Source organism: Augochlora pura, chromosome 7 (genome assembly GCF_028453695.1).
Source record: "Augochlora pura isolate Apur16 chromosome 7, APUR_v2.2.1, whole genome shotgun sequence".
Taxonomy (NCBI): domain Eukaryota; kingdom Metazoa; phylum Arthropoda; class Insecta; order Hymenoptera; family Halictidae; genus Augochlora; species Augochlora pura.
Window position 1 is genome coordinate 16,129,940 of NC_135778.1, and position 13,131 is coordinate 16,143,070.

Here is a 13,131-nt window from a genome sequence, read left to right on the forward strand (position 1 = left end):
AATGTACGCTAAAACGAATGACACAGCGGAAACAACGACAAAACATACAACATTAATTTTTACAACACTACCACGTTCTTAGAGCGAGCCGTCTAATTTTGTATCTACAATAATTTCTCTTCTAACAGGAAGATCGTATATGGGCAGATTTCATTCTGATACAGAAAGAAAACGAAGTCACCGTTCGCTTTTAATTGATATTAATTAATTTTTCTGTTTAAAGATTGTATTCACATATTGTAACCCGACGCAAACAGGTTTTATTTCAATGTTAATATTTCGGGACAGTAATCGTATTTTAATGTTCGAATGGAAAAAAGTTACGTTGTATGCGGAAAGAGAACACGATGACTTTTTTCCTTTGGAACTAGCAATAGCTACAAAAATATTGATAAAATCTATTACATCATAAGACGCCATGGAGTAGCGAACTTTGGAGTATCCTGTATAGGCGCGTGTAACGAAACGATAGAACGGAAGAGTACATACGTGGCGTATTCTTTTTTTTTTCGTTTTAACATACAGTTCCGGTTGAAACGGTCTACGGAATCTAAGGCGTGAACTATTTGAACGAACAAGTGTCTAATTCAGGATGGAGGAGTCTCCATCGCGGCGGGTCGATAACCCGTGTATCGGTAATAAAATGTTATCGTACACCTTAAATATTACGTTCTTTATTTTTGTTCTGACAGAGTCGGGGAAATAATATCCTCGTCGAAGTCCACAATTATCGCTAATCGTAAAACATACACACGTTACTTAAAAAATGAAAAGAAAAGTTTGTCACACAATATTCGTTTTGTTCTTTTTACCGCTAAAGTCGTACGATCTTACACAATTTTCGTTTTTTTTCTGTTCTGGTCTTTTGGAAGATTAAAAAAACCTACGGTTCATAATTTATCTTGTTACTATTTCTATAATTAGTCAATAGAAAAAAAAGGGAGCAGAAGAGGAAAGGGAGAACTTAAGTGGCTAAATGAAACATGCGGTATGGGCGGTGCGCAGTCTTTAGTTGTTTAAGAAACAAAAGAAGAAAGGAGAAATGTAATCGTGCTTGTGAACTGAAGTACCATAGTCCGAACGAGGGGGATGCGTGCAGGCTGAGCTCGAAGCCACGAGGATAAGAGGTGTGTTCGTCTCTTTCTCTCTCTTCGCATGATTTTTCAATATATAAGTATGTATTATGGATGTATGCGTATATACATTTTTCATACGTATACATGTATATGTTTTATTTTGTTTAACGTGTACACATATACATATATACATATCGTCTATGATATTTATGGTTCTCGCATTAGTGCGGAAATACCTTTATCCTGGTCATTCCCCGCACAATATGCATGCACCCCGTAGGGGAGGACTCTATATTCTATGTATATGTAATCAGCCAGAACAAAAACAAAACTATTTTCAACGGCAAATAACACATAGACTACATAAAGCACAATTACAGTATATTTCACAAATTGTTTAAACATTCATATATAATTATACGAATCTTCGCATTATGACGGAAAGGCGATTTGATCAAATTTAGGGGAAGATTACTTTGTAAAAACAATTGTATTTTTTTTTAAAGGACAGGAAAACATTAGGAGATTGAAAGGGCTTGCAAAAATGGCTTCATCTGGCGGATCGCCGTGCCAGTATGGATATCTGGCTTAGAAATTGCGAGGCCTATCCTCTCATTGCTGCGAGAGGTTCTTTCCTAGTTCTTCCGTATTTTTTTTATGTTTCACACGTTTTTTTTTAGCGTCTCTCTTATCTTTTACCTTTTTTTTTATTTTTTTTTGTTTACTCTTCTTAAATGATTCGTCTGCATTTCCCGCCACGATCGATGCATAATTTCGGAATGTTGACAATATTCTAATTCTTGTTTTACCTTATCAAGGTGCAATAAATAAATGATATCTCTTTTACACTGAGATATACATGGTTGGCTAACTGTTAGTCGGTATCGCGAGCAGGTGAAGGAGGGTGCACTTACTGCACCTGCCGATAGTCAAGCAGTAAGACAACCACTTGTATAGTTTTGCTTTGCATTTCATCGTTTTGTTTTTTTTTTTTCGTATTGACGTATACCACTGAAAACTTAAAAAAATAGAAACAAACTTCTGTAACTAGAAACAGTAAGTCATTGCACCGTCAGTTACCACTCACTGCATCATATTTTGTTTTCGTTCTTTTTTTTTTGTCAACTGATGGGCCGATGTGACATTTTGTAATGTAGTGGACAGAGCAACATTCTCTCATTCTATTGATCACATTTTTATCATCGTATTTATATAATGTAATGTACAATATGCAGCTACATTATGATAATCAGTATGTCCAACGCATTCAAACTGACAACACCGTGGGTACTTCACGTATGGTATATTTTTTTTTTTTGGTTGTTCGTAAAATTTTCTTCAAAGATATTCAAATTATTAATTAATCAAATTGTGTATTGTATGTTTCAGAGTTAGGTACTTTAATACAATTACTTCCAAGTTTCCCACTTTTCTCGTGGTATCTCTGTGTAAAAAGTGTAACTATAATGCTAATGTAATAATAATTATAATAATAAGTTGCACAAGGCAATAGTCCTGTGTGGCCGTTCGAATGTGTGCTTCCGGCCGGATTTCCCCACTCCCCTCCCCCCGGCAAAAACTTCCTGGCACAATGACAACTTTCGATAATCTTTTCACCCTCCACTCAAGATCCAAGATGATCTTGCAGTTTGCACTTAGTATTACCTCTTTTTTTATATTATTACTCATTCATGGGGGGGACAGGTGTGCAGCTGATTTTTTTATGATGTTAATATAGCAACTGAATGTTGACAGAATAACGGTCCAATTAGCGATTGGCATTTTTGAGCTGATTAGAGAGCCAATCAAGACCCTCGTAAAGTCCGTCTCCACTTGTGGCACACGTTGCTTGAATGTACCAATTACGATTACGCAGTGAATGCAGGCCCAACTTGTCAGTAATCTCTGCTGCATTCATCGCATTTGGGAGATCCTGAAATATTATTCATTGATTAGCTCCTCTTCATATAATGATTTTACCACTATGTCTACCTTGGCACACATCCATTTTTCAAATATAGCATACGTTGTTTACACAACAAACATTAACATGCTTTAAATCCTTTAATGTTTTATAGATGGCTATATCAGAATTATGTATGTACATAACTGAGTGTATTAATATTATAAAGACTATACGTACTTGTTTGTTAGCAAATATAAGAAGGACTGCATCTCTAAGTTCATCTTCTGCTAACATTCTCATCAATTCTTCACGCGCTTCACCAATACGTTCCCTATCATTACTATCAACGACAAATATCAGTCCCTGCAATTAGGTTTAATCCATGAATAAAAGGTCCATTATATTTCATATGCATCTCAAGTCAACTATGAAATAAACATATATAGTTTGACTATAAGAATTTACAACCAAATAGAAAGCAAGGAACTATATAAATTTAATTCCAGTTTAAACATTATATGACAAGTATAAAAAATGATAATTAAGTGAATAAATCCACGGTACATACTTGTGTGTTCTGGAAGTAATGTCGCCAGAGGGGTCTGATTTTGTCTTGACCACCCACGTCCCATACAGTAAAACTTATGTTCTTGTACTCAACTGTTTCTACATTGAAACCTAAAATTCATAATTTTATGTAAGTAACTTGTATTATGTCTTCTCCACTTGACATGCAAATATGTGGAATTTAATCCTGAAATCTTCCTATAGTAGAATCAATTAATGTTACTATTTCCTTGTAGTAGTAGCTGATTCCACCGAGGATATAGTTCATGATTAAATGCCATATGTAATCAATGAAATTGAGAAAATAAGGTAAGGAAAATTACCTATAGTGGGAATCGTAGTAACAATTTCCCCTAATTTTAATTTGTACAGAATTGTGGTTTTACCCGCTGCATCAAGACCCACCATCAAAATCCTCATTTCCTTTTTGCCAAAGAGGCCTTTGAATAACGTTGCGAACATATTCCCCATGATTGGTGCTGGTTATGTAAATACCTATAACAAGAAATATTACACAAAAATTGAATTACTAATGAATTAGTTGGAATCTATTAAGCATAACAAACTGTTAGAGGATATTTTAATTCAAATTCGTCTTATATGATGCAAGATCACATTAATGTATCACTTGTATTTGATGACTCACAATATTATCGGTTAGTTGCTCAATTCTTTAAATTGGTTAAAGAGACAGACTTTTTTAAACAATGATAAGTAATTTTCGAACCTTTTTCCAATCTAACCGAAAACGAGCACAAATATTTATGAAAAGAACGAGATACTGATAAGTTAGTACAGGGGCAAGAGCATCATCTGGGGCACAATGATAATAAAAAATATATACCGTCGCGAAATTATAACTAACAATCGTTCGAACGCGGCGTTTAAAATTAGTACAGAAGGAAATTAACTGTGCCCGACATATGCGAACCTACGATGCACGACCAATCGACGTGCAACAATACTCAGGCCTTTAAACTCTGTCGGCGAAAGAGGCGAGATATTTTCAATAAGGCAAACGCAAAGTGTAAAAAGAACCGATGGGACAACGGGGAAACAACGTGCAAAATACGATCTTAACAGAGACGACAGAATTCACGTACACGAAATACGGAAATTTTTTAGACAGAACGAACGAAGCAGACACATGCGTAATGTACTGATACGCCGCTGACACAAAGACTAAAAAGCTAACCTGCACATTTACGAAGGGCGCGCGATCGAAAAAGAAAAGAAAGGGAAATAACATCGCGAACAACCTGATACGTAGTTTTTAAATTGACGAACGAAAGAGAAGGAAAGAAAAAAAGGGAACGTGTAGAGACACGCACGAGATGCTCACGCTGCCCGCTATTGATTCTCATTTTAATACATCGCTATGATTATCGGACTAGCATACCGTCAGGGATCACTTTAGAGTTTTTCGCCGGTGGTTTATGCACTTTTAAAACGTGATCGGCTAGCTAAAACGCCAATACCGAGGTATTGCAAGCAAGGCGGAAGATATTGTGCAGCTTGCGAAGCCACTGCGTACACCCGGTTGTCTGTCACCTTCGACCTACTCCCCAGCGAATCGTCAAAGGTTCCCCGCTCAAACTTCCATTATTTAGAAATGTCGTCTGATTACCGAGAGCTTCTCGTAATGTCAGGCCGCCCGTACAAGCCACTTGCGTTACTTACGTTTCAGTAAAAAAGATTATTTTCACGAGAAACGACAAAACATAAAACCAACACTCTCGAAAAGTACCGTATGTCAAAATGGCGGACGTGGAAAGGATTCATGCCTTATGCCACGTATAGGGCTCTCGAAATTCTCCGATTGGTTACATCGGTCACGTGACGGTGAGAATTTACAATGATTTCCGTTTGGTTCGCCAGGTGGCGATACCGAAGCCGCGACTCGTGTAAGTCATCAAAAATTCCATGAGTGTGTGGGTGAGTAAGTGAGCCGTGTACTCGTGGAATGGCCCACGCTCATGAAAGCGAAAAGATAGCCTTCTTTTTTTCCCCTCTTAATTACGAATTCCGATAATGACGTTACAGGGCAACGTAGCACTTGGTCAGTGACCAGAAGATGCATTAAGGTAAAAATTCCGATGTTTTCTTTTATGTTGTATAATTTTAAATTCGGTCTAAATAAAACACTATGTTGTATACACAAAGTATGCAACGTGATTGAAGCATATAACGCTGATCATACCGTTGACGTGTGACGCGAAAGTCAACGAGACACCAAAATGCCGGTAGTTTATGAAGTTTAGAACTTCAGTTTTCTTATAAAATGTTGTCTTATGTTTTATTAGGTACTTATGTTTATTCTTAACTCTTAACTGGTACAGTGGGGTCATGAGTGACCTATATTTCCATTTCACTTCGTAATAAAAGTGTAATGTTTTATATTTTTATTATTGTACTCGCATGTTGCTATATAGAATTCAATTAATATATTTTTATGAAAATCATTGTACCAATTACGAATAAATATGGAGAATTAGTTGATAATTGAATTTGATATAAGTTTTCTTTTATTGTTTTATTATTTTAGTTTTATTATTCATGTGGCCATAACAGTAAAAATGTACTTTAATGTTGTATAGTTTTCATTTACTTATACACCTGGTATATAATATTTTTCATCTAATGTTCCTTCTCCTACAAGCTCACACTCATCCACATTATATGGAAATTCGGTTATTATCTCCAATATTTCAGTGATCTGTCCAGGTTTCCTATATTTAGAAATATAATTATGTATTGTGAGCAATATTAATTCAATCTAACAACAATATTATCCATTAATTTACTTTGGTTGGAAGGAGACTGTAAGGGTAAAGTATCTGCTACCACTGTGATAACTTAAAAACTTCCCTTCTTCTTTATCAACAGAAAAATTATCATTCTTATATCTACCTTTTGCTTTGAAATTGAAAGCAGCCACTATTGATAATTTATAATAATATAATATAGTAATTTATTATAATTCAAATAAATGAATATGTTATCATTGAAAAGAATTCATGTAATAATTTATTGACTATAATAACTGTACTTGATAAATTTTCTAGAATCAATGATAATTTTTTGGTTTCATCTATATAGACAATACCAAAATCTAACGTATATGTTGATAATTTTAATGAAGGTATCAATATTTGTAAACACAATTCAACTTCCTGCAATTGCATAATTTTAACCTTGAGCTTGTATTTGTCATTGTTTTGATTAAAAATCATAAATGAAAAATTCAATTGTGCAAACCTGATTGGTGTTGTCTGGATATAGAATGTGCAATGGTTCCTTTAATGTTATTACTGAATTACGAAACTCTTGAGCTTTGTTTGTGTGCAATATAGTATTAATTAATTCTTCGTCCACTTTGCAAGCAATTTCTACCTATAAAGGCAGTATTATCTTCATCTTTTAGAAACTTTAAAGTAAACAATTTTATTACCTGTGCACATCCATGTCCACTTATAGTAAAACCAGCCAATGGTATGGGTGCATCTGTATTAGAGTATACAGAAGTAGATTTGATTTGAAATGGGTAATATGTTTCCATAACTATATTTGTTAGAGCATCCTGATTATTATAGAAGAAGTATGTCTTCGTCATCCTGGAGTTAGATATGGTAACATTAATGTATAATCAGGATGTGTTCTTATATATATTTAAATTTTAAGATGATACATACTCCAATTGTTTTGATCTTGATGTCATTACATTATTGATGCAACACGTAAATGTTCTATCAGTCCTAGAAATATCGAACATCAACTGTGTTTTAAAGGTTGTTGTTGCAATATCGAATTCCACAGGAGATAAGTACATCCCATCTGGTCTGTAAAACTGATTATCTTGATATCTGAAAATTAGTAAAATGTTTAATATTCAAAATGCATTGAGAGTATTAAATGTATACAAACTTATCAATTGGAGCTATTCGTATCAAACCCAAAACCTTGCAGACAAATTCTCCTTCAAAATGACCATGCGATACACATTTATCTGGATAAATATTTATATCAATTGTATCACTGTGTTTTGGTATCATGAACATTTCTTTAGGTTCAACCTTAAGAAATATAACACCATCAATATTTTATATTTGAATAAATTGAAGCACAAATATTTTATCATCTTACAGTGCAAACATTATTATTAACTTCACCGTAATAAGGCATTATTGAAATCCTAAATTCAATATCTTCATATTCTGCGTCATCTTGCTCTGTATTTGTATCTGACGTTGCGTTATCCTGACTGCATAAGTATTTCAGAATTCTTTTGGCTGCATTCAAATGCACTCGTTCAACCTTCTCTGGAGGTTTGTCATGCATTGTCTTAGTTGAGACAATTGAAGACTTTCTTCTGAGCAGGGATTACGTTTTAAATTAAGGCTTGAAATAAAGACATTATACATTACAGAGCTTAACTATAATAGTCACCGTTCATCAGTGTCTTTCATTTGATCAGATATATCTGAATTCATTTTTAACAATCCTGCTAGAGTATCATTGACTATAGTAGGCCTGTAGAGTATACCATGCGTGCTTGACACTGCACTTTTATCAATAGTCACGCGTCGCTTCATAAATACTTCCCTGTGTCTTAGCAATTTGCAGACTTTCAATTCCTTAGATAATTCATCAGTAAACGGGGTGCAAATATCGTAAACGACGCTGATAGGGGGTGTCTTTTCAGTCGTATTTGGCTTTATCAAAAATACGTGCCAGTTGATCACTAGAGGTAAACCACTCGTATTTTTTATCAACACTCTTCTAGTGGGTAGACGACCCCCGACTGGTTCTAATCCATAACTGTAAACAATAAAGTTCCATGGATATATAAATTGTTCGAAATCTGTTTAAGGTCTTCAAAAGCTAGGACATCGAATTCGTTCGTTTACTGATCCTAAACGCTTTGATTACGGATTGATTTCTATTTTTTAGAATCAAGTGAGATCAAGGTAGAACTGAAGTACTGAAATTGGATCAACTTAGTGCTGAGAAGCTATAATTGAATCAACAAACGGAGACGCTCGAATTGGATCAACTCGGTGTAGAGACATCGATTGTTACAAGTTAAAACAAAGAGCTTTGGGGCGGACTTTTGAGCCCAAGGTTGGAGTATCTGTAAAACAAAGATCCAAGATGGAAGACTCTAGGCTATGAGATTGTAGAATATAGAAATTTAGCAAATGTTCTGGGATCATTTGAGTGATCATTGAGTTTTGTATTTCTACTGCTTTGACTTCTCCTAGGTCTAGGTCTCCTACTGTTTTTATTTCTGTGTTCCTGGCACTAAAACTCTTTCTACTTTGATCTTTGGATCCATGGGTCCAGGATTCCTGTTACAATGACCCTTGATTCCCTAGAACCAGGATTCCTAATACTTTGATTTTTAAATCACACGACTGTTTCGGTGTTTGAATATGTGTATGAAAGAGTCTTCCAAATCGAACCACCGAGTTCATAATTTCTAAGTCCTAGATCCATGGCTCATTTTGATTTATTACCCGACCGTAGTATCTCGACATTATGCTATGAAACCAATGTTTGTCTTACTTGAGAAGAGGTACCGCGGTCGGAGTGCTCTGCGCGATTGACAACGATATCGGTGGTTCCACGACTTCAATGTAGATCGCTATTGTATATCGAGGCAAACCGGTAATACTGATTTCTAATTCGTCGACGTACACGCCCCATGTGTCGGCCAAGACGTATATATCTACAGGAACGGCTAGGAACGGATCAAGATCGGAACTTAAAGGATCTACATAAATTACAACACCTGAATCCGGTCGCTTCACTCGGCTTAACGTTTCCTCTGAAAATGAAACAAAACAACAGACGTCATTCCTTAAGATCTTAATGCTTTTCCAAACTCTCAAGTCATCCCATAGAACTAACAAGAATCTTCTTTCGTATCTTTGAGGATGACCCGGTTAATTACATTTTCAACGACTCAAGTTTACAATTAATAATTGGTTTACCGATTACGTTCCTAGTTTGTCCAAATGCTTGCTTGAACATGAACTTCACACGATTTTCTAATATCTGTTCCTCGCAGCTACATTTATCAGGGTGAAAATTTTTTACAGAGATCCAAAAATCTGTTGGAATTGCAGTCTCATTTTTGATTATGAATGTCTTCTTTTGCACTGAAAATGGTTTTCGCGTGAAATCTGTCGCAGTGCTTCGATGCGAGATTATTGATATACCTTTTCTGTACGGTAAATTCAGAAATTCGATTATTATTGGTTGCGTCGGTGCTGGTAAAATTGTTTCACTATATGGTACCACGTTGTAGCATGCTGTGATTTCCTCACCGTAATTTCCTTCTCCCGATGAAGAATTATCCATCTACGATTATTTAATCAAATAATATTTTCTGGAGGTGGACAGAGTAAAGTATTATGGTACACATTGAAGAATTTCGGTATACGCTTTTGCAAAATATAAAAGACTATAAACTTAGTATAGCTTTCATTTAAATCAGTAAAAATTCGTATTGATTTTTAAGAGATATTTTGACCCTTAACAAAATGCTGTACAATATTTTAATAATTTTTCAAAAATTTCTAGTTCTCTTCCATAAATTTCGAAGCTTCTTTAGAAATTCATATTTTCGGGTTACTGACGTAACATTCTAAAATCGTTTACTTTAATAGTTTCCGAAGTACGTGCGCTCGGAAAATGTTCCACCTCCAATCCCGACCCGGTCAGGTCAGACGTTAAAGTACTCGTGGAAGCATCTTTAAGAAAGTCTCCTTGATCTAGATTCATGTTCATTAATTCCCGTTCCACTTGCATTTTGTACTTGTCCAAGAGATTCTGCAAAATTACTCGTTAACGATACGCTTTACACGCTGCGCCCCTTTTTATTTTCTTTCCGACCCACCATGGCTCCTTTGGACTTCTCCTCCATGTAGGAAGCCATATACAAGTTTTCCATGCGCCATTCAACACGCGTGAAATTCGTTTTCCACTTGAAAACGTCGGAATCGTTTTGGGGGAGATAAAACGTGATGCACAGCGGTTCAATGGCACACTCGATCATCAACATTATGATTTTTTGCGTGCCGTCGACGAAACAGGGCATATGTAAAAATTGCACGATTCCCTAAAAAGTCGAACGTGCATGTCATTTTCATTGGAGCGAGATCATTATTAAAGTTTCGATATTTTGCAATTGGTAAAATTAAAGAATATTGCTACATGGTCTGAATTCTACATGAACAATTGTACGATTACAAATTTGCAATTTGTTTGCGGTTCATTTCAATCGTTTCAACCACGTATTCGTTTAATTGTTTGAACATAATTTAATTATGAATTCCTGATCAGTCATCGTGTGATCAAAATTCTTAAAGAAGTGAAATATTGCACCTCTTGCACCGGCACCGCAGTTATTTTGACCTCTTCCGTGCCCTTGGCGGCCACTGTGCCGTTTTGCGGGCTTACGCAAAGTTGCAACTTGTCCACGTCAAGACCCTCCGCGTCACCCCATGAAAACGTCATAGATTTATCGGAGAGATTCTTCACGGACAGTTGATACGTTTGCTCGATGCCGATGTAGAGAGACCTGTCGAACTTGTTTTTAGGATAGCATTCTCAGACTAATTGTATCAGATCCAAAACAAACGCCCACAGACTTCGATTACAAGTGAACTTTGCTTTTCACACATTCATAAAATAAAATGAAGATCTCTTTAGCCGGAAATAATATTTTTCTTCCAATTAACAGAAGTGTGTAGAATGAGGGATAATTATTTTAATATTAAAATGATCAATAATCAAAGTATGTACACATTTTGTGAACCTAAATCCTCGAAGTATCATAAACCTTGTTGGCCTGATTATCCCTACGCTGATTATGTGCTCCCATAGGTATGGTTCAAACTGTTTTAAATTGAACATGTCATAGTGAGAAAATAGTTCTTCCATCATCTACAACAATTAAACGAGTTAAAGTATCGCAGTTGGGAGAGATCATCGATCTACTCACTAATTGACACGGGCATAGACTATAGGTAATCCTTTCGGCCATTTCTTCGATGCCTTCTTCGCCGCACTGACAATATTCATAGCTCGAGGTAGACTCTGTAAGGCTGCCGCTCGTTTCGCAACACTTAGCAACACTTTAAGGAAATCGGGAGTGTAAACAATGATCTTGTACGACCGTAATCTCATATTACGAATGATATCGAAACCAACGTTTCCTTCTCGTTGTCGATGGAATATTGCAGTCGGACTTCCACGCCGGCGACCCAGACATCTACGGACTGACGATATCGTCAGCGATAATAGCTTGATAAATACTTAGCGAATTTAGCGAACAAATCAATGGAGAATTTACGCTGTTTGCGTTGCGTCGTCTGTTAGTGCAGGTCTCGACAGGCAGCTGCAGTTCCGGCGAGATGGCTGTCAGCGGTATGTCCTCCGCGAACAGTCTAAGCACGATTGAAAGATTCAGAACAATGACAATGCTATTTAAAATAACAAGGAACATTATTAAAACCGAGCGCGTTCATGCGGTCGAACAGCGGAGATTCTGCAGTGAAAAATAATAGGGGGATGAAAGCTGTTATGATATGCTTACTCGTGCATACTCGTGTCTTTTACAATTAATTTGGACAATTTTCATTTTGCGTAAAAATATACGAAATTCGTTCAGTTTTTCATTACCGTAAATATTTTCGTAACTGTAATAATAATCGAAACGGTCATTTTCAGGACATTTTCAATCTCCGGAAACTAGCTGTCGTTTACGGAACTACGAAGACTTACTTCAGAACAGCGGAATAAAGGCTCGGCCGTAAGCCTTTGCATTCGACGGTCACGTTGAAGTGATGCGCAGAAATAGGCGATAAAATCCCGCGTTCCGGGTCGACGTGAAGACGGCTCAGAGGAAGATGATCGTAATTCTTGTCATCCGTCTCGTTATCGCGCGTCGTTCGTTTCGCCCATCGGAAATGCATGCTTATTTCGCTGAAAAATTGATCAAGCGGATTCGTTCAGTGTTCGAACGTCGAGTCCGCGATCCCACGACATTCGTTCCGAAGTGAATGAATCGTCGAAGATCCCGGAATTAAGAGACGTTCGGAGCATGGCGTTACCTAACGTTGCTCACGCAAACCGTGCATTGCCCAATTTCATCCGGAACACTCGCGTTCACGTTTACGTAATAACGTGCACGTTTATCAGTAGCCACGTTCGGAAGCCAGGCCTTTTCCAACTGCTGAAAGTTTAACGGTTGTTTCTATCGGCAGCCAATTTATAGTTGGAAATCGAATTATGTAAAGCTTGTTGTGGTATCACCACTAGAACTATCAAACCAAGTAATAACGACTAGTTTCTAATGTCGTTTTTTACGGTTACCGAAATTATAACAATTATAAATATTTTTTAATTGTTATCAGACTGCGGATTTTATGCATTTATGGTAAAAATAAGTCAGTGTCAATTTCAAATACTAGAAAGATTAAAAGAGTTTGAAAATGTCAATGTAATATAATTAACAAAGAAAGGACGACTCTTTTATTTAACTTATATTATAATTGTCGTAGACTATTTTTATTT

General features: G+C 36.2%; 2 protein-coding genes across 4 annotated transcripts; both read right to left on the bottom strand.

Moving 5' to 3' along the window:
• Positions 1-654: 654 nt before the first annotated feature.
• Arf79f (ADP-ribosylation factor 1) lies at positions 655-5,360 on the bottom strand. 3 transcript variants are annotated; one of them, XM_078185276.1, is made up of 5 exons: positions 5,230-5,360; positions 3,873-4,044; positions 3,551-3,660; positions 3,220-3,345; positions 655-3,009 (listed from the first exon to the last, which is right to left on the bottom strand). In XM_078185276.1, the coding sequence occupies exons 2-5, from the start codon at positions 4,018-4,020 to the stop codon at positions 2,845-2,847; spliced, it is 549 nt and encodes a 182-aa protein (XP_078041402.1). In that variant the 5' UTR covers positions 4,021-4,044; positions 5,230-5,360; the 3' UTR covers positions 655-2,844. The 3 variants fall into 3 exon arrangements, with proteins under 3 accessions (XP_078041402.1, XP_078041404.1, XP_078041403.1); XM_078185278.1 differs by having other exon boundaries at positions 5,177-5,318; XM_078185277.1 differs by lacking the exon at positions 5,230-5,360 and adding an exon at positions 4,949-5,160.
• A 739-nt stretch (positions 5,361-6,099) lies between these two features.
• Positions 6,100-12,964, bottom strand: LOC144473306 (uncharacterized). Its single transcript, XM_078187077.1, has 18 exons — positions 12,340-12,964; positions 11,909-12,002; positions 11,767-11,834; positions 11,558-11,690; positions 11,396-11,499; positions 10,939-11,134; positions 10,451-10,672; positions 10,213-10,383; positions 9,771-9,912; positions 9,543-9,710; positions 9,115-9,376; positions 7,996-8,367; positions 7,693-7,918; positions 7,474-7,622; positions 7,242-7,412; positions 7,001-7,163; positions 6,808-6,942; positions 6,100-6,278 (listed from the first exon to the last, which is right to left on the bottom strand). Exons 1-18 carry the CDS (start codon positions 12,528-12,530, stop codon positions 6,258-6,260), a joined length of 2,988 nt encoding a protein of 995 aa, XP_078043203.1. The 5' UTR covers positions 12,531-12,964; the 3' UTR covers positions 6,100-6,257.
• Between the last annotated feature and the right edge of the window lie 167 nt (positions 12,965-13,131).

Bases quoted from the DNA above. Each gene is read 5' to 3' on its own strand.
- LOC144473306 (XM_078187077.1), bottom strand. From the start codon at position 12,530: ATGCATTTCCGATGGGCGAAACGAACGACGCGCGATAACGAGACGGAT. The intron at 9,913-10,212 runs GTAAACGATTTT...AAATAATCGTAG, and splicing joins GTACTTCGGAAACTATTAAA to ATGGATAATTCTTCATCGGG. The intron at 7,413-7,473 runs GTTTGTATACAT...ACTAATTTTCAG, and splicing joins CGAATAGCTCCAATTGATAA to ATATCAAGATAATCAGTTTT.
- Arf79f (XM_078185276.1), bottom strand. From the start codon at position 4,020: ATGGGGAATATGTTCGCAACGTTATTCAAAGGCCTCTTTGGCAAAAAG. The intron at 3,346-3,550 runs GTATGTACCGTG...ACCTAATTGCAG, and splicing joins ATTACTTCCAGAACACACAA to GGACTGATATTTGTCGTTGA. The intron at 3,010-3,219 runs GTACGTATAGTC...ATAATATTTCAG, and splicing joins TTATATTTGCTAACAAACAA to GATCTCCCAAATGCGATGAA.